The sequence below is a fragment of the Hermetia illucens genome, chromosome 5 (assembly GCF_905115235.1).
Source record: "Hermetia illucens chromosome 5, iHerIll2.2.curated.20191125, whole genome shotgun sequence".
NCBI classification, from domain to species: Eukaryota; Metazoa; Arthropoda; class Insecta; order Diptera; family Stratiomyidae; genus Hermetia; species Hermetia illucens.
Genome location: NC_051853.1, coordinates 56,342,004 through 56,368,006, shown reverse-complemented (window position 1 = coordinate 56,368,006; position 26,003 = coordinate 56,342,004). Strand labels below are relative to the sequence as shown.

The 26,003-nt window shown below is 40.5% G+C and overlaps 1 protein-coding gene across 1 annotated transcript; it reads left to right on the top strand.

The window, feature by feature from the left end:
- The first annotated feature begins 1,743 nt into the window (after nt 1-1,743).
- LOC119657268 (probable isoaspartyl peptidase/L-asparaginase GA20639) lies at nt 1,744-21,588 on the top strand. Its single transcript, XM_038064101.1, has 3 exons — nt 1,744-1,897; nt 20,272-20,343; nt 20,557-21,588. Exons 1-3 carry the CDS (start codon nt 1,895-1,897, stop codon nt 21,505-21,507), a joined length of 1,026 nt encoding a protein of 341 aa, XP_037920029.1. The 5' UTR covers nt 1,744-1,894; the 3' UTR covers nt 21,508-21,588.
- The last annotated feature ends 4,415 nt before the right edge of the window (nt 21,589-26,003 follow it).

Below are 26,003 nucleotides of genomic sequence, written 5' to 3'. Positions count from 1 at the left end.
TGCTATGGACCTGCAAGTCATCAGAGCACTCCTACCTTTCTGACAAGTGTTTCCAATATGCGTCCTCCGGAGTAATTTTTGGTCTCTTATGATTACCAAATATTTTACCTTTGTTTCTCGTTTCACCTCCATGTCATGTAACGTAATGGCTTTCAGGTAATCAAGCTTATTTTTCGTAGTGAATGTTACTATGGCTGCTTTCGCTGGATTGATGGGAAGCCCCGCCTTCCTGCACCAGACACTAATAACTTTTAGTCCAGTTTGGATTCTATTACATCGGATATCCTCAGATTTGAACCCACAGATTAAAACAATGCTATCAGTGTAATCCTGGACCTCAGTATTCCAGTATTTGTTAGCTCTCCTAGGAGTTCATCCATTATCTAACGCTATACAGGGCGGTTTTTGCTGACTGTTATGTTTGAGTGAAATGGATCCTTTTTACCACTTTTGCCTGCCTCCATGCTCTTGATGTATATTCCAATGCTATGTTGCCCCTTACCACCCTAACAAGAGATTATAAGATTATTTCTAGGCCTGTTTAGTGGTGGGAAGATGCTATCTACTTCGGGTGTTTTCAGTGGTTTCAAGGTTCCTACTACCCACCCTACCCAAGCTTCCGAGCATAGTTCTTTTGCTAGTTTCAGATAGACAGACAGCGGACTGATTTTAACTGGAGTTGTTCAAATAAATCGATTCGGAGAGCTAACAAATGCTGAAATGGGATCCAGAGCTACGCCAGCATTGCATTCATCTGTAGGGGTAAGAATGAGGACACCCTATATGAAGGATTTCGATTGGAATAGGCAAACAAGACTAACAACTGGGTCAGGAGAGTGGGGCTGTACATCAATCCAACCAAAGTGAAACAGTACCATTCACTAGGAGACGAAGCGAAAGCTTGATCACTTTAGAGCCATTAGGCTACATGGCATAGAAGCTAAAGAGTAAACAGATGTCAGGTCGGAATCATATTTAGGAAAACTATAAGGGTTTTAATGATTTTAGCGGATACGAAATGGGGGTGCATGCCGAAAACACTACGCTGGATATACAGGCAAATGGCAGCAATCTGGTCAGATAGAACCGAATTCGATACAACATTCCTGAAATTATATAAACTTCAATGATTGCATTGCGCATGTTCCATTGAATCAAGGAAAACATGCCCAACGGTGTCCTCGGAGGTTTCCTAGTATTAATTTTTCTTCGTCTCCACATATATACGTAGGTAAGGATGACAATCTTCATAGAGGGCGAGGATATCAGCGAGGCAGAGAGTTGCTTAAATCGATAGAAGATCATTATTTTTTCCAGGCGATATCGCGAAGAACTAACACCGTGTGAGAGTATGTTAAGCTTCATTTTTACAAGAAATTTGAAACACGATGGAGCCGCAGGAAAGACTGGAAGAGCGTGGCAGTGGCCTACGGCTTAAATCAACAACTGATTACCTGGTGAATTGATGGCTCCTTCCCAACAGAGGGAACGGGCACATAAAGAAGGTGATGGTACTCCACTCTATTTATTATAATTTATTATAATATAATTCCGTCCTCGCTTACAAATAAAGTTAAGGCCATTAAGAATTTTTAATATTTCACCAAGCGCTATGCTGTCCCCTAACTTAATGCCAATTGGACTGATAATAATTATAGAACTATAGTGTAAACTCTTATCACGCTACCATTCACTTTGATACGATGTCAATATAAACAGTCGTCACACCTGTTCCCATTGTTATCCTGCCATTGATTTTTACAATCGGAGCATCTAGTCCTGCTATTCAATAATAATCAGTTCAATTATTACGCATTTACGTCTATTGGAAATTCATAATATACATAGTTCGCTGGAACCGGAGTGATATCGTGCAATTAGCCAACCAACTGTGATGGTTCGTTTATTTACCAATCAAACCTGTATAACAGTTGAATATTCCATAAAACTGATAAACGTATATTGGGCCTGTATCTGCCGGAGTGTATCCTCCGATAGCGCGAAATATCGATTTATAATTTTATGGTGCCGAAATATTAGTGAGACTAGGTTGCATGAACAATTTGCAGAGAAGCAATGTTTTAAGTCGATTGCACTAGGTTATTTGTAATATTCAGGAAAAATATAGTGATTTTGAATTTTCTTTAGAAACGTTACAAAAAGTGAAATCCGTCTAATTACCTTTTATCGACAAATTATTTCAATTAAAATTACTCTATTTCGTGGATTGTTATTTAACCCTTGCTGAGATATAGCGCGTCAAGCGCACCTAAGCGTCATCGTTCGCAATTACCCGTGTGATTCAAGTCCTCCCCTCCCACCATTCACCGCTTTCACTTCTTTTCTACTGTTCTGTGCCAAGTACCCTTGGGGCAATCCACTCGTCGGCCAATTCGGGAGAGTGGATTTCACTGCATGGCGTAACCGGCAATGATTGTCGCCAATCTTTAATGAGTGATCTATCTACTGTCACTTCCGCCTTCCGATTACAATATGTACGAGTGTCGACCAACTTCTTCGTTTGTGATATTATCAGGTCAACGCACTCCGAACATACGAAGCAGACAGGTGTTGATAAAGGTTTAGAGCCTTTGAGTAACAGTGGGGTTCACTTTCAATGTGCTGATTCCATATAGCAACACAGAAAGAACGCTAGCACAGAACAGTCTCGACTTGAACTGCATTTCCAGATTTTAGACAGCGCAGTGGAAGTAGATCTAGCCCTGTTAATACGTCGGGGAACATCCAGTTCGGTGCCACCATCGGCAGAAAGCACACTTCCCGGGTATACAAATTGATCAACGCTTTCGATACCTTGTCCATTAATGCAGATAGGGAGAGTACCAGGACTCGTCCGGCTGGAAACCTTGGTTTGTTGGTGTTTATCTTCAGACCAACTTGTCTTATTTTCCAAATCCAGAAGCATTTGCCCAAAGTCCATGACCCGGTGAGAGAGCAAACAGATGTTATCATCGTAATCGAGGTGTTTGAGGAAAGATGTCATTATCCATTGAATTCCTCCAAGCTTTCCGGACAAAGCGGCATGAAAAACGCCCTCGGTAACAAGAAGAAATAACATCGATGACAAGATGCAACCCAGGCTTTAGACCTCAAAACCCTTTGAGAGTTTACCTTGGTGCATCACGTAACATTTAGTTTTATCGTAAATCTCTCTGATAATAGCTGTTAGTTTCTCCGGGCTGGCCCTCCCACGTAAGGCATTGCAGATACAGTCCAGGCTAACTTTGTCAAAAGACTGCTCGAAATCGATGAAGAGCAGGTGAAGTGGAGATATGAAAGATCTGATCGCACACTACTCCAAAATGATCCATAGGCTGTTCATGTGGTCAACGAGGCAGGATCCGGGGTGGAACCCAGCCTACTATTTGTCTATCAAGCTTTCGTTCTTTAATGTTTTCGAAAATAATGTTAGTCCTACTCCTACAATTATCGCACTCATAATGGGTCATCTTTCTCAGAATCTTGGCGATCATCCCCTTTTCACACTTACTAGCAAAGATCTCAGATTTCCATCCATATTATCAAGCTTAATGGTCTTGCTCCGCTTGAGCGCATTGATAGCCTAAATATTTTCGCTACTATTTTGAGAAGTAGTTTGTATCGGTATGTTGCGGTGACTAGCCATTTCATCCACAAGAGGTGGAATTTCATTACATGCTATGGTGTTGGGAACCGTGGCGATATGCTTGCTCTACCCTTTAAGGGCATGTGTGCACGCCTCTCAGGAATCGTTCCAATGGCTGACACCAAATTTGGTAGGAAAGTGGAAACTGTCAATGCCCAAGCATGCAATGAGTGAGATCGTTCTCTGTGGAATTCGAGGGGGCCTCCGTGTGATAAAAGGGGGATTTAATTTTTTTTTCACAATCACATCTGGGGTATCAAATAAAAGGTTTCAATTAGTATTTTTCAATTAGCAGTTTTCAATCCCGCAGATCTGACACTAAATGTAAAAGAAGAGAGGGTGGTGCTCCGAAAAACTCTTTATACCGATATCTGTTCAAATAAAGTTAATAATAGTATGTCATATTACTATCATTTTTAGTAATTGACTGCAAAACCTGCATCCTAGAATCGCGAATTTTTGCAGTAATATGATGTTTGGTGGAAATCGCACTATTACTAACAAAGTTACAAAGGATCAAAGTTGTCACTTCAGTGAAAATTCTATGACTGAATTTTAGTATCACGGAGGTGAATATTATAAGATAATATTATATATTACGTGCAATATGCAAATGAGACAAATGTTCATTTACCAATTTTTATTTAAGAAATTTATAAAACCTTTCATACCTAAAGCGCCCAGCTTCCGGCTTGTTTATTTTGAAAGCTGCGCTGGATATTGGGCATCTGCTGCCGTTACGGAATACTGCCCTTCTTATCTCTGCAAAGGATGCATTTAGGGTCAATTTTGGAGTCCTTAAATATGTGGCTTTCCTCTCCATATTTAATACAGTTTTTAACCTATGATATTCATTGACGCATGCTGTCACTAAGTGCCCAAATCTAAGATGTCTGAAATATTAGTTGAGAAGAATCCGCTATCTGAGTGAGCAAACAACCTAGCCTCAATTGCTGTCGACATTATGGCCGCTGTTTCTGCCAGTAAAAGTGATCGGTTCCTTTTATCAGTTGAGTGGGTTTACATCAGCGCGAATTACATGTCCATACCATTGAGAACGCCTTTCTCGCAATTTTTCCACGGTTGATCGATCGTAGATGTCCTCATTTCGGATATGATTAAGGTGTGTTACGCTACTGGTTCAACGCTTCATCTTTGTTTCCATCACCATTCACTGACTTTTATAGTCGACTAGCACCCAAAACCATAAAGGGCGATAGGGCCGACGACATTACGGCAAATTTTGAATCTGAGACGTTCGTTGATACGTCGATCACAAAGAACATCTGTTTTGGAACGCCCCTTCATTCAAGTTACGTTGGTGCGTAAAGCAAGTTCATAAAGCAGCTCACCATTGCTTCGTGATCCTTATTTCAGCCTAACTATTTCTCCTTTTGTAGAATAGGTTTTCCGTCGTGGCAGAATTGAAAGTCTAACTTCATTGACGTTTTTCTTCGGAACAGATTTGTCTTCCGGAATTGACAACGCATGTCATATCATATTTTTTGGTAGATTACATTTCTTTGTTGGGCCTAGCCTTTTTTCACGTCCAATGTCCACCTAAGGTCTCTTTCTGCGGTCATTGAAGCTGCCATCATTGCTTTCTCGTCTTTGGCTGCTATCTTTGACTTTCCTAATTTTTTCAATGAGACGTGTTTTAATCTTGTAGTGTTTTGCAAGGTTTGCTTCTTTCCTTTTTATCCATAATTTTGGTTTTACCGTCCTTTGAGTAGGCCCTCCTTGTGTGCTTTACTTCTTTTGTGATTTTTTAACTGTTGGTGCGGTTGTATAGAACTCGAACAGCTTTGACTTCATTCTTCCCTATTTAGCGGTTTTCTGAGCGCTGCCTTGACCTAGAAGTCTCATCGAGCGGTGACGGGGAATCGTAGAGTCATCAACCTTCTCCTAAATGGATCCAGCACTAATTCCTGTGATATCTCCCATATAGGGGTGGTTATTATTTACCCAACCTGAAGTTAGCTGTTTTCGGAAGTAATACTTTCTTAAAAATCCTTTTTTGAGGTTTTTATATTTTCCCCTCAATATATATTATGTGCCTCAATGTAACTGCAAATTTGACATTTATTGGCTTATCACTAGTTCGATTAGGACTATAAGGTATCCTTTGCTTAGAAATGGAGACCACTACTTTTTTCGTACATTATTGAATTTTGTAACAATCTGCAATACAGTGACATCGAGACTTTGACAGATGTACAGCAGCATAGGCTAGTAATTGAGTGGACTTGAAGAGGATGGTGCCCCCTATATTAACATTCACCTCGCCGATCACTTTCTCCAGGGCCAGGATAAAGAGGATGTATGATAGGGCATTCCCTTGTCTCAGGCCGTTGTTGATGTTGAATGATCTCGAAAGTGATCCTTCTGATTTTATCTGCCTTGTCCATTGGTCAGGGTCAGTCAAGTCAGTTTTGTCAATTTGGTTGGGGTACCAAATTCTTTCACCGCCGTGTAGAGTTTTACCCTAGCTATGCTGTCATAGGTGGCCTTAAAGTCGATGAAAAACGGGAGCATTTGATGGCCGTATTCCTATCGTTTGACTCACCAAGAAAATTGATTTGTTGTTGACTTTCCTGAAGTGAAGCTCGTCTGGTTTGGGCCGATGGGGTTCTGAGCAAGATAACGGAGAATATCTTATAGATTACTTCACTGTGTGATATTCGCCATTCCATGTATGGGACATATAGTGCCTGTACATACCTTGAGCGTTATTCTATGAACCGCTTAGTGTAGTAGGTTGCCTCCATATTCAACCAATTCGGCTATAATTCTATCGGATTCTGAGGACTTATTGCTTATTGAATTGCACGGACTATTTCTTCTATAGTTGGTAGGGGGAGTATTTGTCCGTCGCCTTCAGTTGGCGGATCTCCAACGCCCCGATATTTTGGTTGTTGAGCAGTTCATCATAAGAACTCAACCTATCGCTCCAATATGCCCTTCCGCCTTTTTTGCGATTGGGGTCAAGTACGTTTGTGGCCATATCAATGATAACATCCTTCAGGTGGTTGTGAAGATCATTTGTCGATGCTTCATATCCAGGACCTCTGTTAGCTGCGGTTATTGTGGCATCCGTAGTAGTGATGAAGTGGTTCTTCCCAGGAAACCGATCTCTGCCCAGCGCATTTCTTGTAACCCAGTTACATCAGTCTTATATTGGGGCAGGGTATCGACTAATTGCTTGGAAGCTCGTTTTGTGAGCAGAGAGCACAGGTTCGATGAGAAAATGCGCAAATCGTTAACCAGTTTTCGTTGCCGGGACCGTCGTTGTAGAATCCATTCAGTCCTCAAAAGAACCTGGAATATTCTATTATAAGAAATATTTTCTTTTATACGTAAACATTTTCTACTTTATGGTGAAATTAGCTCAGGTATCCATTTCAGTTATTGATATAATTGTCTGACACCTACCTGTTATTCTTTTAATTAAATTCCCATCAGAATATCATATACAAGTTAATTAAATAGCGCCTGGCGTTGCAAAGGTAATTACTTTAGTACTGATAAAAGTGAATGGTCTGATATTATATTTCATAACGTTTGTGGACCATCAATCATATTGTATGTAGCTGCGGTAATCAATGGGTAATGTTAACTAATAAAACTACCCTGATGTTGCACAATTTTGTTTTAGATTTGTTAAGATGTTATGAAACTGATAACTTTTCAGGCAATATCGTATTTCCATATTTTATTAATATTATAAATTACTAATTTCTATAAATATGTGGCCAGAAGCGTTGCAGAAGTTATGTTGTCAGTTAATGCCCTTGTCTTTAGACTTTCTCTTAGGATCATTCAAAAGTTTCCAGCCAACTTCAATTGTTCAGGATCATCAGCAGCTTACATAGAGTGACCTCCATTGTCAGCTTTGTTGGAAAACTCAATTTCTTAACGTGCGACCTATCCACGGTCTTTTATGTCTCATTAACGAGGTTCCATCCGCAAGTCGTTTCAACCCCCAAAACAAATCTTCATATCCAGGCTAGTTTACATATTTTACCATTTCTCCGAATATTCTTCATTACATGCTGCTTCCAGGCCAAGGCAAAGGAGAAGGAAAAAAAAAACAAAAATAAAATGATGAGACCAGGGAGATAGATAAATAAAGTATAGTTAGAGCTACTCCAATATGCTAATTCGTATCTGATCTCTTTTGATGAAAGGTTCCGCGACAGGTCGACCAAGAAAACGCAAATGTCGTTACAAACCACAAACTATTGCATTGATTGAAAAGCCTTGGGACAATGCTAGGAAGTTCAATTCAGTTGCCGCGGCAGGCATGCCCCGGTCCACTCAAGAAATGGCCAATGGTTCTTGACGAACGGACGGCGTCATGACGTAAGTAAATTAGTCCGAGTAAAACAAGTACAAATCTGCATGTTAAATATTGGTGCCGCAAGAGCCCTTCGGAAAAGGCGCATTAATATTTCCGCTCTCTCTCTGTGCAAAAAGCACAGCGAACGCGGTCAAAATGACTATAAACTTCCCTATTTTCGTATTGGTATTGGCATTGCTACCTCTGAGAGTTTTCTTGATGCCATTAAAGAAGTGGAAGGATTTGATGACTAGCTGATGAAGGATATTATTATATCAGCTGATCGTATGATTCGCGCAAACGCATTATAGACAGGTGAAAGATGCCTTCTGGCAACTTCTCGATAAGAAGGCCTGTAATAGGTTCGATATTGTAGCTTTGTACTCATAAAGGGAGTAAGTTGCTCCCGAAACATATATATACATAATAAAATAAAGTTGTAGTTTGGAGTAAGCTACTGGTCTATCAATTTTAAGGCCTATAATGTGCCTACTGATGACGTTAATGGTCATGTGGGTGAAAAGGTAGACAGCAGCAGGTGCCATAGAGAAAAGGGTTTGGAGCACGAAATGAGGGTGGCGAGCGTGTAGTCGATTTTGCAGCCACTCACGATCTTGTACTTGTGAACCATGGCTTATCAAATTTTTCTCTCTTCTTCTCACCTTATATAGTGGGAACTGTAAAACGGAAATCGACCCTGACGCTGATATTTCAGCGGAAGCGTTTCATATGAGACCATTGTACCTCAATATCGGCCGTTGATTACTATAATGCGAACCAAGCACGGAATGAGATCTCACGCACCACTCAAGCACCGACACCAACGCACACCGGATATCGAATACTTCTACCGGATTTATGACAAGAATGGTACTTTAATTACCGGTCGGCAAGCCAGGACTTTAGATGGCGAGAATATTCCGAACAGATATTAACGGAAGAATTTGTTCATCATCCACTTTAAAAAATATTGCCGACATTTGGAGCAATTCCAGTGCCACTGAAGTCGAGGAAGCAATTAAAGGAATAAAATTTTGGAAAGCAACAGGACCTGACGACATCGCATAGTACTTCTGGAAAGCGAACAGCTGAGAGCCAACACTGTGGATCAGTGAATTGTTCAATCGTGTTATTCAGGAAGGTAGAACACCATCTGACTGGCAAGAAAGTACTACAGTTCCAATATGGAAAAAGAATGGTATTCCAGCAGAATGTTCAAATTACCGTCCCATCTGGTTACTTTACCATACCATGAAGATTTTTGAACTCATTCTTGACAACCGTATTTGCAAAATCGTTGAAATAGCTGTGAATCAATCCGGATTTGTCAAGAACTGCGGAACTATTGACGCATTACACACTGTGGGGTTACTCATAGAGAAACATCGTGAGAAGCATCGCCCCCTTTCCATTATATTTCTGGATCTTGAGAATGCGTTTGGCCGAGTGCCATCCAAACTCATTTGGTATGTTTGTGGTAACACCTAGTACCAGAAGAATTCGTGTGCTGGGTTAGATTGCTCTACCACGATCCTAAGAGTTAAGTGTGGCGGGTACATTAAAGTCACTTCGTGTTTCTGTCGGTCATTAAGGAAGCGCCCCCTTATTACTCCTCTTTGTTCTTCTTAAGTACACTATCACACGGAACACCCAACGTTCAGTGCTCCAGTGCCCACTACTTTATGCAGATTATGCTTCCTAGCATCTCATAGCAAAACTGATTTAAAACAACTTATTCAAAAATGGAATGATCGTCTCATGCATCACGGCTTCATATTGAATTTTAATCAAACAAGATTCTTAACGATCTCTGTAATAACTCAATCTAACTTGACCCTTCCTTATACAGCTTCATCAGTACCTGAGCCACTCTTTAGTGCAACTTCATTAGAAATCATTTAGATCAAACAGTTGATCTTCTGCATTCCAACCTTGCGTTGTTTATCTCAATCTCCAGATTGCTTTCTTTACATTACGCCTGATTGAACTGGATGCTATATTAAATTGTCTCAATTTCAAAGTTATTGGCAACCCCGAATGTTTGAGCACAACCCTGATATTGAAAACTGGGATCTGAGATTCGAGCCCCCTAAGTTTCCGGTAGTTCTTAGGCCATTTTATCGGCCCTGTTTTCTTGCCACGCCATACCTCCCTCAGTTATTTTCGCGTTTGTCTTATCTTATTTTGCACTGAAATGCGTAAAAGGTTCGTCTGTAAGGAGAAAATTTCAGCCTTCGGGAAACCACGCTGGTTTCACTCATTTTAAAATCCAGCAATCCTTACTAACACCTAACCCCAGAAAGGAATATTTGGCCAGTGTGGAGGTCCCATTAGCACGCGGAGATCACGAACTCTTCTGCTCCTTCATCCGGCACACCTGTTACATTGCCCACTTTCATCGAGTTGGCAGGCGCTGGTTCGTCGCGTCTCAATTATCGTACGAGTTACTTTATAATTATCTTTCGTCGGTGTATTCTTTTTTTAAGGTTTTGTGTCAAACAACACCTTATTAGAATCGAGTCGATATCTGTCAATCGGTTTGTCTGTCTGTCCGTCACACCCGATTTATTCGGAAACAACCGCGCCGCTTATCACGAAAATTTGTGAGAACGTGTGTGCTGTTGTTCCCTTTACATACAGCAAGTGGCGGCATTTTATGTAAAGTTTAAGGGCGGCTCGAAAGACATGTGAATGGAGGGTGCAACATTTTTTTCACAGAATGTGGCCATGTGGGTTATCAAAGAAAAGGGCTCAATTAGTACTTTCTAAAGCTGGTCCCATCTTTGATCTCGGGTGAAACTTAGGAAAGTGATTGCTCAGAATGTAACCCATCAAAAAGTGTATCAGGTCTCGTTCTCAGAAATTATCCAACCCAAGAATCTGAAAAAATCACAGTGGTGTATCGAAATGAAATCGAGTCCTCAAAATACATCCCGTTCCGATATCTGCATAAATAAATGTGCTAATAGTATATTAGCATATTTTAGAAATTTAGCCGGAAACCCCTTAAGTTCATGCTAGAACTACAACTACTGGAATTAAACGTATTTCTTGTAGTTTAAAAAAATATGAAGGAATATATTGGGTTTTTAGCCATATACGAATGGAAAAATGTGGGTAGAAAGTTTCTTCCTTAAGATGAACACAAAACCTTTATACCACAAGCGCCAGTTTCCGGTATTCCGACTTGTTTCTAGTTGAAAAACTCACTGACGATCTTAACGCCAATATTGAACTCGGTTACGAAGGTCTTCTTAATCTCTTCCTGCTTCCTTCCCTTTCTGCGAAATTTTGGCTTTGTAAACTACTGCTGCTACCAACTTAGAAGATTCTAATGACTTCGTTGGAAAATTTCAGTCTTTTCGGCCCGAAGTGTTTTCAGGTAAACCTGAACGAATTTTTCTATGGCATTCGATTCTGTAAATCATACGTTACCTCTGTTCTATTAGGTTGTTGCGAATGAAATGGCCGTTCTGGTACTAAAATTTGAAACTAGTTTCGTAGAAGTCCAACTTTTTGGTGTTGATAAATTCGTCGAAGGCAATTTTGACAGCCTCTTCGTTCCTAAATTGTTTTTCCGATAAAAAATGATCAAAATGCTGGATGAGGCAAATGGTGGATGAGGCATACTACAATTCGTTCAATTTTTGAACCGTTGTTCTGGATACATGAGGTCCTGCATTGTCGTGAAGGAGTATCACACCATCTCTGTTGACCAATCTCGGCCGTTGAATATTCAATTTTGGGTGCATTTCCTCGAGTTGAGCACGGTATTTCTGTGCATTTATCGTTTATCCAGATGCCAATAAGGAATAGAAGAATAGTCAAAATTACCTTCTTTGGGTGGAGGCTCGGTTTCGGCATATGCTTCGGTGGCTCATTAGCATCTAGCAATTATGCTGATCGGCGACGATTGTTGTATAATATCCACTTTTCATCACGTGTCACTATTCTGTGCAAAAAGGGAACACTTCTATTACGGGAGAGTAAAGAACTGCAAATTTCCATTCGAAGCGCCATGTTTTGCTCCGTAAGGGCATGCGGAAAACATTTGTGGAGCTTTTTCACCTTTCCAAGTTGTTGCAAGTGCCGGGAAACTGTCGAATAGTGTACGTCCAGTTTCTCAGCAATGTCTCTCACCGACTGACGTGTGTCGGATTCGACTAGCAAACGCGTCGTTGCCGTTGTCAATCGATGGTACTGGATGTCCACGTAACTCACTTTGAAGGTTTACGCCGCCTGATTGGAATTTTTCGAACCACCGTATCAGCTCCAAATGCGCTTTTAATGTTCCTGGTCGCCTCCGTTGTTTTATGACCGAGTTTGAACTCATACAGAAAAAGTATACGTTCTTGGCTCTTTTCCATCCTTTTTTCCTTTTTATTCATCATTTATCACAACGATGATCAAAACTGAAATGACTTCTTGATTAAATGTAGGAGTATTTATACTTCATTATCCAACACCAACGGCGCCAACTGGTGGTGGTTTGATACAGCAAAATCGCAACTAACTTCATCTGATTGCCAAATCGGCCATTTCATGTACAACAACCTAATAATATGTTGAAATTGATGGAGCTTCGGTAGTAACACAAACACCAGGAAATATTACCGATCAATTTACAGCTCTAATCCGTATCTAAATTCTTTCTTCAGAAATATCCTTGTTTTCTGCAATATGATTACAAGCAGCGTTGGAATTACGTAATTGCCATTCGTCATAATAATCGCTTTCGTTTTGCTAGACAACAATGACAATTTACGGCTGGAGGAAGAGGAGCCTTTCTATTTTCAATTCTATGCTCCATAGAATTTACTGAAAGTAACAATATGGTCACAATGGAAGGCTCCTTCCGACGATTGTGTTTACACACGTGCTGGGTGATATTGTACTGTGGACCACAATGAAATAATGGAGTTCTTCAGTCTATAAACAATATTAGAATACTTCTTCTAGTGATTGATGTGAAACTTCATTCCGTATTGTTGCCCATATACAGAAGGATCCGACAGACGGCGGAATTTTCTGGAAATACCACTGTTTTCCAATTGATTGGCAGTGATTGATTCTCCTGTTAATATTCGAGGATTCTTCGATTTTGAATTCGGAAAAGAGGTCATTACAGCCATTAAGGTTTTCGTATTGTAATGGATAGATTATGTATTATCAAAAATGGAAAACAATAAATCCAATCAGATAGGGTTTTTGTTGCCGTCAGCAATGTATTCAGTTCAAATTATCTTATGCCAATATCCTCTTTTTGCTTACATTCATAGGTGGGGTTTGAATATGATAAATGTGAAAAGCGGTTGCTACTATCACTCATATATAAGCTTCGACTTTTATGGTTTCGTCCACATTTACATGCTTTGAGCTTCCTGTTGAAATGTTTTCGAAGTGAGAACTTCTTCGTATACTGATCAAATACTAGCTGACCACTGAATCAGAATTCAAGGGAGAGGATATATGTACATTTCTATAATCCAAACATTAAGGAAAGTGATGTTTTACTGCTATTATTTTAGCCAAGGGAGCATCCAGTAGAGATATTGCACTGTTGAAGGATAACATAAATGGAGAAATTTGGGTAAAATTACATTTCCATAGACAACAAGCATTTAGCTGGTTGGTGAATATAACTGATTCTTTGCACCTGCTAATTACCCTCCGTGCTCGAGAAACTGGTTAAAGCTGAGGATGCATTTAACGGCAATATAGGTAGGTAGGTAATATGCAAGCAAACGCCGAAACTCCGTACCTGACTTGTTATACCATAATTACGTAAGAAGCTGAGATTTCTGTAATGAGAATTTTTAGACATAGCCTCAAAGAGAATAGTGTGCGAATAGCACACTATTCAAATTTAATTAATTAAATTTATTTGTTGCTCCTACTTAAAATCCGACTTACAGTTCAGGCCGATTTTTAAGACCAATTTTGGGCCCACTATACCCCTGTGTAACCACCTTGTTGTTCTTTATGAATAAGTATGGCTACTGCCTGGTATTTTGAATATGATCTTCAAAAGTCCTCTAGCTGCATTCTTCTTCGACTTCACCTTGTCTGTTTTATTTGATGATTAGCATCATTAGATTTACTAATTTCCTAATATGGTCTTTCCAAATTGGATTGTAACATTAGTGATTCTCCCTCCATTGCGATTTCTGGAACAACGCTAAGCGCACTTTTTGATAATAAGAGAGAGTTGTTTCTCAGGTTTTTGGGCATATAATTTTCGTCCTCCATTCCTTGGTCTTCGATTGTGTTCCTTGGTTTGTTGCTCGAATGTGCTATTTCACTGGTTCACACAACGGCTGCATATTGTTCAAACAAAACCTTATCTAAATCGGTTTACTGTCTTCTGGGCTTTTCGGCTGCCTCTCTGCGCCTGTCGCACGCACTTTTTTGTAGATATGGTGACACTACATTTCATGAGATGGTTAAAGCCGCGAACCTGCATGCTTGCAGCAAATAATATCCTATGTTGAGCTTAAGGGAAGGTATATATATATTTTTTTTCCATTTAATCAAAAGGCTTTTTTTAAGGGAAATGAAAGTTGACGGTGTGAGGGGATGGAATAAGGTCACCTTTATAAAGAGCCCATTTTCAGAAACTTCCTTACTACATTTTTTTTAAAAAATGATCGTCGTGTTCCTGTATGACATCTATACCTCAAAATGCTAAGCATATCAATATCTACTGAAATAAAGTTAATACCTGTTTTTGCAAACTTACTGAAAATACGTCTTATTTTCATGCCAGAAGTACACATTTTTGTGCAATGCAGATAGCATCATACTGGAAAGTTTGGTGTCAACCCTACTATTACTAACGGGTTTATGATAGATTAAAGTTGTTTACTTAACATAAATTCCGTAAAAAATAGAATTTTTTTATTAGCTTGGCTTACTTAATACACACATATATATAAATACATTTCATATCTGAAGCCTTAAGCTTCCGGTCACTGAATTATTCTTCTTTCTGCCATTTTCCTTTCTCCACTGTATTCGTTCTTCAATCTCAACGTTTCCATTTATTTTTTTGTTGCTCATGCTGGTAATCTTCCTCTTTTATGACACTACCATAATCCCAATTACTTTGTACAGAAACTTGAAATTCCTAACTACGTTTTCCGCTCATAGGTCGGGACTTAAGATTTGTCTGTCTTTGGTACAAATAAGTGCTGGGTAGCTAGATATCAGTGACCACTACGAGGAACGCAACTCGCATTACGGTGTGGCGTGTTGATGTCAGAAACTCTCAAAACTTCAAGAGAAAGGAGAGACAAATCCAGCCGGCTCAGACCTTCAGAGTCAGCTCGTAGTATTTACGACAGATAGTAGCTCCCTCGCACTGCAGCTAGATTTTTCTTTCAGGTCCTCAAAGTGTCCGCAATCTTTTAGTTAGTTCTAGGCAATCGCAATGGAAATGCTTAAGGATTTCTCCCTCCTTTCAGTAACTTCGTCGATACGAATAGTAGGGTATGCCGAGTCTGGTGGCGTGATCGCTTGTAAGTAGTGCCTCGTGTAAAACCCCGGAATCCAGTACGCATTTCCACGCATCTGGAACAAAAGTTTTTTTGATCGGTTTTTGTTATAGCGCAAGTGGTGAGCCATCGCCATCTGAGGCTGGAGTTGTCACCAACTGGAATATATTGCACTGAGTAGAAAGCCTTGACGGTCGCTTTGTTGCCAGTCAGAATAATTATAATAGGTATTGACAAGCTTTCAGTATATTAAATACCTATGCACTGTATGTGGTCGAGAAAATCGTCGCAATGACTCTGCAGATCATTTTGTAACAAGTCACCGGTCTTCCACTCTCTTCTAGTTCAAAGCTCACGGCGAAGTTTTCTTTTGAAATTCAACTTGCTTGAGGCGTAGTCCATTTAGAAAGCACAGAGTTTCCAGTTCGCCTTGAATGTTACTATGGCCATAGTGCTTCGCTGTCCAGCACCGGTAGTCCCTGCACTGAAGGAAAACAAAAATTGTTCCCGAAATATGGATATATGTAGAATAAATTACTACTAGCGGCGGAGATGGTATTGAGTTTTAATTCCCAGAGTCCCAGATCCGAATCATCTGCCCATGTGGTTTTTTAAGGTTTTGTTTGTAAAACAAAACCTTATTAAAATCGGTTTACTGTCTGTCTGTCTGTCCGTCTGTCTGTCTGTCTGTCTGTCTGTCTGTCTGTCTGTCTGTCCGTCACATGCATTTTTCTCGGAGACGGTTGTAGCGATTGGCACCAAATTTGGTAGAAAGGTGGGAACTGTGAACGCTCACGCATATAGTGAGTTACATCCTTTTACGTCGAATTTAAGGGGGGATCCCCATACATGCAAAGGGAGGGTGTAAATTTTTTTTTCATCAAATATAGTCAAGGTGGGGTATCAAATTAAAGGTCTCGATTAGTACTTTTCGAAGCCAGTCTTAGTTTTGACATTTGTTGAAAAGGTGGGGGGTGCGGGGGGTTGAAAATGGTCATTTTTTTAACGAACCCATTCTCAGAAACTACTCAACCGAAAAATCTGAAAAAAATCAGGGGGCTGTCACTATATGGTGCCTAGGCTCCGAAATACCCTCCATACCGATACCTGTTCAAATAAAGTTAATAATAGTATATTACTATAATTTTTAGTAATTGACAGGAAAACCCCCCTTAAGTTCACCCTAGAATCACAAAATTTTGCAACAATATAGGCTACAGCATAGAGCATGATCCTGCCAAATAAGGTGGAAATCGCACTATTACTAACAAAGTAATACTAAGTCGCTTCTCTGCAAATTCGAGACTATGAATGTCAATATTACTTGAAAGTGGCTATTTTCACATAATATATGCATATTTTACGTGCTACATGCTAATGGGACAAATGCACACCCAAATCTCTTTATAAAAGAAATAAACAAAACCGTTCATACCTGAAGCGTCTAGCTTCCGGTTTCCCGACTTGTTTTAAGTCTATTAAGCTTAGTTCTGTTGTACTTGTTGCTCAGCGCCACACAATAGAACAGTTTCATACGTTAGGATGGGTTAAAGCACTTCTGTGTACACGCAGAAAACCATCCTCGTGTGAAGACCTCGTTTACTTACAAAGATCCTGTTGCACGTGTAGAAGGTTATGCAGATCTTAACCCTCAGTTCTTTGTTCAATCTGCAATTTAACTTTGGATCCAAGATCATCTATTACTATTAGCTAGAGTATCGGAGAGATCGTGCTACCCTGCTCACATTTTTGGTAGAATGGTTCTCAGCTAAGATATTATATAATGCGCAAGATACTCCTCTCATCCTATACTGGTAAGAACCTCTTTGATGATGTTGGAGCTGACGTTCTGGAATGCGCCCCCTTTATCCAGGAAGACAGCTAGGGTGTATTGCTTGTAGTGTAGAGACCGTTATACCGTACTAATTACTTCGTAAGAGTGGATTTGCTTTTGAGGTAGGCGTGCTGAGACTTGGAGAAGGGCATCCTCTCCATGATCATCCTTAACTGAATGTCTAGGACGTGTTCTAGAGTCTTCGATACGAAAGATGCATTTGCGGTTTAATAGACTTGACTGTCTAGTTTCAGTATGAAAACAGCACCTTGACTAGCAGTTCTAGGGTCTCACCAGAAGATTTTGTCCAGATGCTTTCTGTCTTTCTGAAAAAAGAGGGGCTCCAATGTTCCTTATTCATCATATTCTGACAATAGTTTAGCCAGGACTGCTTCCTTCCAGTTTTCATTGCCGACTTGAACTTCCTCAGGCATTTCTTTCATATGGTTACTAGTACTTGTGGCTATAATAGATGTTGAAGGCCTCCCTGGCCAGCTCCTTGAAATTAAATAGATCCTCGTTCCACCACGGAAGTAATATATTTTGCTATATTTTGAGGATTACGACACTTTAAAAGCAGCTTCGAATGCTGTTTCTAAGGTCCCGACATTTGACTCAAGTTTATCTGTAGTGCCAATGTTACCATTTCGAGCTCCGGACGGTTTGTTATTGATAACTTAATAAACTTCCTCCAGTCGATCCTACTGGGGTTTTTGAAAGGGATGGAGACCTCTGCTGCGAGACTGGTAACTATCCGGCTGTGATTGGAGAAGGATCTACCTCCCCAGTTTTACACTCTGAAAGTTCCATTGCCGGTTAGTAGGATGATATCAAGGACCTCCTCATAGCCTTCCGAGTTAGAGAAATAAAAGTTTAGTATACTGTCCTGTTACAGATCGACAGGTTTGCATTGATGATAAAGTCAAAGAGAAGCTCACCTCTTTCCAGGGATTGGCTATTTTGGTTGTGATGATAGACGTCAGTTATTGTAGATCATCTGGTGGAGCTGTTCGGTCGTGGAGATATACATATTCTCTGCTCCCCCTTGCCCGAGTTTGACCGGAGTTAGATCGCTGGAATTCAGGGACACAGAAAGGCTTACTATCTCTTTTTGCGAGGATAACTGCACTAGGTCTGTCCCGTGTGTGCTGTGATATAAATTGTAATATTTATTTTGAGCTTTTTGATGAATCAACTTCCTTCGTTCACGGGCTCCTGTATTAATTCGACATCGAAGCCCTATCAGAGGAAGACAAGCTGGGACGTATGCCGAGTACTGCGTTTCCTTCGGCATGAGGATTGTTAGTCCGCGTCAGATTGGCGACCTTCGTAATCACCAAGAGTACGTTGACACCGTCGGTTGGCTCCAGGTAGTCGTCCGAACCGAGCACTTCCACTTTTGTTTTTCTGGCTCCGAATTCCATTTTGTAGCTCGTCTTTTTTAGTGCTTTCCCGCATTTTCCACTTATGTATAGTAGAAGAGGTTGACAGTTCATCTGTGGTTCGTCCACCCAGTCGTCCACGGAGATCCTGAGGTTTTGAAGAGGCTGGGATTGGACGAGCTTGACCTTATCTATGTGGATCTTTGGCAACTAGGTGCGACATCCCTGGTAATCTTGTCATATGGGATAACATTGAGCTTTACGTTATCTTAAGCGTCGCTGATATTAACAATGTATGAATCAAGAAAGTCCTTGGAAAATTGGTCAGCGCCACCCGTAAGTAACTCCTGATCACATCATTCAAAGGTTCCGCGGTGCGTGCTTCGTAGGTTGGCTGTTGCTGATTGACCGTCTGCAGAGATTGATTTGACATCAGAGAGCTTGCGCAATCCGCTCCTCATGTTACATTGTTCGATCTCATACTGAGACTAACATCGATTGCGGTTGAAGGCGGTAAATTTCGCCTCCAGGGACATAAGTGAGCTCGAAAACATTCATTTTGAAGGTCTTGTGTAAAACAATATCTTATTAAAATCAGTTCACTATCTGTCCGTCTGCCTGTCATATGCATTTTCTCGGAAGCAGTTGTATCGGTTGACAAATTTGTTGAGAAGGTGGGAATTAGCTGGGCATATGTTCAGAATATGAATTATGCAAGATGATACGTGTCCATCCTGTAATAAGGAAGCAGAATCTACGGAACATTTTCTATGTTCGTGCCCCGCTTACGGACGCATCAGACATCGGATTTTTGTTGCTGATGTGCTTCAATTACAGTGGATAGCATCACATCCATTAACGGAAATCCTGCGATACATAAATGAATCCGGGATATTCCGTTAGACGGGGGAATCGAGTACAATGGACCACTAAGGTCTGAGTGCTCAGAGGCTTTGCCTCTCCCCACCTCAAGCACACACACACACACACACACGCAGGTGGGGACTGTGAGTTACATCGTTCCACGTGGAATACATGCCAGACGGGGGATTACTTTTTTTCAGCAAATGTAGTCATGTGGGGTATCAAATGAAAGGTATCGATTAGTACTTTTCAAAGTGTCCAGCTTTTGTTTTCCCGGCTTGTTATAATTTGAAGGACAGGGATTCTATAGCAAAATGGATTTACTGTGCCTCCCTTGCTCACTTCTTTGTGCTGTGCAGGGCATCCACATAGTCCCTTCGTATTTTTGGAGTAAGACTTAGTTTCATTATTGCCACAATTAGCGATGTGCATATGATTTGCCAAGTGAGATTTCAACCTCAGCAAATTTGCCACCTTAGGTTTTATTGAGTGTTCTCCAAAACTATGGTTAAATTTGCGTTTTTTACCTAGTGTAAATAAATTTCAAATAATTTCGGGAGTCGACTGGGGCTAGAATCCCTTTGAATGGAAGTTTAGTGGGTATATTTCTTCATTTCTATAAAAATCGAATAAAGGATAAAAGTAAATTTCGGCGTTTCAGTTCTTACAATTCAAAAATATATTTTCAATGAATTCGATTTAAATCATTTCAGGCCAACTTTTTTACAGTATTATCGCTTTTATATTTGTCAACCCTTGTGTCTTGCTGTGATCGATGCGATGGGGTAAGTATTTCTGATCAAATGACAGCATCCTAGTTAGCTTATTTCCTTATGTGCAGTTGCAAAATTAATCGCGTGTAGATTCTTAATAAAATCTCAAAAGTGTCACATTTTTAGTACCGTAGTTTTCAATAAAATTAAGGATAAAAATAAACATATTTTACTCAATTAAAGTTTTTCATGGGTGGTAAGCTTAGTACACATATATTTTTTCAGCAAGTCAAATTCGAGCCCCTCGTTTTGGTGCATGGAGGGGCCGGCAAAGCTGATCCTACAAAAGCTACTAAATTGTTAACTGGTGTCCGATTGGCGGCTCGTGTTGGATATAAAGAAATGGCGAAGGGTGGATGTGCCCTGGATGCAGTGGAAGCTGCAATTCGTTCAATGGAATTAGATGACGATTTCAATGCTGGGTATGGCTCGGTTCTCACTATAGATGGTCGGGTCGAAAATGACGCATCCATCATGGACGGTGTGACACTGAAGGCTGGTTGTGTTTCTTTGATTACGGATATTTTGCATCCAATATCAGTAGCGCGCAAAATTCTTGACAAATTACCCTACACCTACATGGCTGGAAATAATGCTATGCGATTCGCCGAAGGACAAGGCGTGCACATTTTGAAAACCGGCTCACTAGTGAGTGACAGTGCATTGAAGGAGTTGAACAATTACAAAAATCAACTGAACATGAGCACTTGGTTCATTCCCGATTATCATACATATAAAGGTACTATTGGAGCTGTTGCTATCGATTCATGTGGAAATTTAGCGGCTGGAACTTCAGCTGGAGGCTCCATTGGAAAACTTTCTGGACGAATTGGAGATTCTTCACTCATCGGATCAGGCACTTATGCCGACAATAACTTGGGAGCAATATCCGTGACAGGAGGTGGTGAGATCTCCTTGCGTTATAATGTCGCACAACGGATAATGCAAAATATGAATTATATGTCGACGAATGCCCAGCAAGCGGCTGAAAATGTTTTAGATGAAATGAATAAACGTATGAAAGCCACGGCTGGTGTAATTTTGCTGGACAAATTTGGTAATACCGGTATATACTTCACCGCCAAGAGCATGCCTTGGGCATACCAGAAGAGGGACTCATTACACTTTGGCATATTCAAAGGAGAGCACTTTAGTGAAAAAATCAGTAGTCAGTAAAAATATATGTTGTAAAGATGTGACAGAAAAATAAGTGATTTTATTGTGCTTATTATTAAATGTTTTGCTGATGAAAGTAAATTGTGTTTTTGCCAATGCCGTGGTTTTGGAATAATTCTGATGATGATGATGATGATGGGGCGATATTACCCGTAAAAGATTTCACCTTTCTCTCTCATCAACCAATGGGGATATCCTGGTATGTCACCTGATGAAATTAAGATGTTACTTGAGGTAGCTCATTGAACGATGCTTTTTTGTATATAAGTAGTGGGTGTACCTTTAAAATTTGCCTAGAACTCCCAGTACGGCTTTGTTCTAGCTTACAGATAGAGAGACGTAATATCCGTCGTTTCCCGACATGTCGATCATATGTTGACTATGGCGATATTGTATTACAGAAAAACATTAATATATTTTAAAAAATTATTTACAAATGATCATTTTAATTCCTGTTTGAATTTCTATTATAAAACGCTTCTCTCACCTTTTCCTCGCAACCCTAAAACTTATTTATTTAATTCTTTTACGTACCTCCTTTTGTTTTCCTTAAAAATTGCATAGTAAATGCATTTTTGCTTAGCGGATCGGCCTAGGCAATTGTGGAATCTTTATAAATAACTGAACGCCTGCAGGATGAGATCCTTGTTGTATTGCGTGCAATGGAAACTTTTGGACGATTGTCCAGGAAAAGTATTACTCATGTTGGTCTTTTGATCTCTGGCGAACGCCCGGTAACGATCATTGTAGAAGGGTTCCCCATACATGCAAAGGAAAAATGTTCCAAATAATGCTTTCACAAGCATTTTACTTAGTTTTGACCCAAATTGCAAAATGCTCGAGTAAGGGGTTAAAATCTGCACACTTAAAGTGAGACAGGACTTATTTTCCGAAACTGCCCAAACGAAAGTCAAAAAAAAATTCCGAGCGATGCGCTTATATAAAAGCTAGACCTCCAAATATTTCCCATTCCGATATCTGTTTAAATAAACTCAATAGCCCTTTATTGTTAACTTTGACTGGAAAATATCCCTTAAATTCTTCCTAGGAGAAATGTAGCAACATAGAGGATAGTATCCCGCCTATTACCGCAAAGTTTTATGTCAATCTGGCAACCAATACCAAAGTTATAGCAGTTCAAGCTTATCAATTTCATGCGAATTTATTGCATCATAAGTCATGCAAATAGGATGCGAGTGGAATATTAAAGTTGCATATATGAAGAATCTACTCTCCGCAGCAATTTTTTAAATCTATTTAAAATGTTTTAGGATTCCTTTTTCTATTATCTCCTAACTCCCTGTAGGACTCGCGCTTCAATGGAGGGGCATCCTCCATTATTATAAGCTGAAGGGTTCAATCCATAGAAGGTCGTGTCCCCTGAAAATACCTGCGGTTCCCCGTCAAAATTAGCGGCATGGCGACGTATTATGAAAAAGTCAAAAAAGCAAGCAACGAAACTTCGATTTTTAAGATAAATCCCTGGGCGAACTGCAATCTTGGATAGAGAATCTGAGTGTATATTCAGATTCATTTTCAACTGAAAACCAATTTTATTCATGCCATTGGGATCAGTCAATAATGAACGAATCGCAGTAGGCTCCTTTTGCTTGTCAGGCTGATTCGAATCTCTAGTCGGTATTATCTACTGATATCAAAGTCTTACCGACAAGTAAGCATTGACCTCTAGAAAAAAGTCATCTCTGTCCAAACTACAAATTTAGGAGTGTTTTGTTGCTATTATGAAGATATCTTCTCAGTGCTTTCCGGGTAAATGTAAACCCCTTTTGACCATCCTCTCAAATTGATCAGCAATGAAGGCTCGGTTAGCAACATTTAAGGTTTCTACGAGGTTATCGAAGCCTTTACATGGGTCATCTAGAATGACACAATAATTTAAACACCACCATCTGGACTCTAGCCTGGGTAAAACAGCTGGTAGGCGTGAGGGTCTTATTCAAACGGATTTTGTGAATACACCGATTGACAGTATTCCACGCGGTTGGTGTTATCAAGTTTCAATGGCTCTTAAGGTCAATGAAGATAATGGCGCTTTATTTTGATGACAGATGACAGGAAAAGGGCTGCTCAAAATATCAAGCTTAGTGGGTATAGGAGACTGCTATAGTGACGTTAACCCTATTTGAATAGAATATCTGGGAAAAATTGCGAACTTTTCAATTAGCAACGTTGAGAAAAGTGGTCATTCAAAGTACTTGGTTTTTCGCGGAAGAATATCTACCAATCTACCTATCCAGATTACGCGAATATTTTCAGGCAAGATCGATTGATCAGATTGATTAAAGTGTTAATCAATGCCGTCACCTCTTGAATCTGATGAACACGGCAACATGTAAGGGACCAATAATGACTTGGATCATTTATTTTATAGGCGGGAAATCCTAAGTTAGGATTCATATTTTCAAGAAGCGAAACACTTTGATACATCAGGTTAAGATTAATAAGGATGTGACACTGGACGGACAGTTGCGAAACATGTTCAAAAATTACCCTGGAGTTGAATGCCCAATAAGTCTTTTTTATGGATTTTTTATGGATGGAGGTTGAAATCTCATAAAGGCGCTGCTGCGCTATCCGGGCTAGAGTCAGGGAAGGAAGCTTCTTGTAGCGCGAGAATTATTGCATTTTCCAGGCTCCGACCTTAGTATCTCTTCCACAAAATTATGGGATCCGATAGTCACAGCGTCAATCAATCCTCTTCTTTCATCCATGAATCTTGAATAGTGGAACATAACGTACTTCTTTCGAACGGCCCATTTCATGAACAATTCCTTTTTATTGGCTTTTCAGTGGTCGACAGCCGTTCTGATTGGTTTTGCCTAATGTTTGGTCTGGTAGAGACATTTGTTAGAAGTTTCAAGGGGGCACATTTTGTAATGACACACACTACCTTACTTGATGCAGCTTTATATGTCCAAATAGGAGCCACATATGACAGAATGGAGTTCCGGTATCTGGTCTAGGCCTGCCTTAATAAGGAACTCCAGATATCCCGGTTTTGCGCCGAGGTCCACCAATTCGATATCCCTAAAAGCTGTCTGGCGTCCTGGCCCACGCCATCGCTCCATCTTAGGCAGGGTCTGCCTCGTCTTCTTTTCCTACCATAGATATTGCCCTTATAGACTTTCCGGGTGGGATCATCTTCATCCATACGGATTAAGTGACCCGCCCACCGTAACCTATTGAGCCCGATTTTATCCACAACCGGACGGTCATGGTATCGCTCATAGATTTCGTCATTGTGTAGCCTACGGAATCGTCCATCCTCATGTAGGGGGCCAAAAATTCTTCGGAGGATTCTTCTCTCGAACGCGGCCAAGAGTTCGCAATTTTTTTTGCTAAGAACCCAAGTTTCCGAGGAATACATGAGGACTGGCAAGATCATAGTCTTATACACTAAGAGCTTTGACCCTATGGTGAGACGTTTCGAGCGGAACAGTCTTTGTAAGCTGAAATAGGCTCTGTTGGCTGACAACAACCGTGCGCGGATTTCATCATCGTAGTTGTTATCGGTTGTGATTTTCGACCCTAGATAGGGGAAATTGTCAACGGTCTCAAAGTTGTATTCCCCTATCCTTATTCTTGTTCGTGTTTGTGTTTGACCAGTGCGGTTTGATGTTGTTGGTTGATTCGTCTTCGGTGCTGACGTTACCACCATATATTTTGTCTTGCTTTCATTGATGTGCAGCCCAAGATGTCGCCCCTATTGCCGCCTGCTCGATCTGGATGAAGGCAGTTTGTACGTCTCGGGTGGTTCTTCCCATGATGTCGATATCGTCAGCATAGGCCAGTAGTTGGGTGGACTTGAAGAGGATCGTACCTCTTGCATTCACCTCAGAATCACGGATCACTTTCTCGAGGACCAGGTTTAAGAGGACGCATGATAGCGCATCCCCTTGTCGTAGACCGTTGTTGATGTCGAATGGTCTTGAGAGTGATCCTGCTGCTTTTATCTGGCCTCGCACATTGGTCAGGGTCAGCCTAGTCAGTCTTATTAATTTCGTCTTGATACCGAATTCTCTCATGGCCGTGTACAGTTTTACCCTGGCTATGCTATCATAGGCGGCTTTAAAGTCGATGAACAGATGGTGCAGCTGTTGTCCATATTCCAACAGTTTTTCCATCGCCTGCCGCAGCGAGAAAATCTGGTCTGTTGCTGATTTGCCTGGAGTGAAGCCTCTTTGGTATGGGCCAATGATGTTCTGGGCGTATGGGGCTATCCGGCCTAGCAAGATAGTGGAGAATATCTTATAGATGGTACTCAGCAATGTGATACCTCTATAATTGCTGCACTGTGTGATATCTCCCTTTTTATGTATGAGACAGATAATGCCTCGTTGCCAATCGTCAGGCATTGATTCGCTGTCCCATACCTTGAGCACAAGTTGATGAACCACTTGGTGTAACTGGTCGCCTCCATATTTAACCAATTCGGCTGTAATTCCATCGGCCCCTGGCGACTTATGATTTTTTAA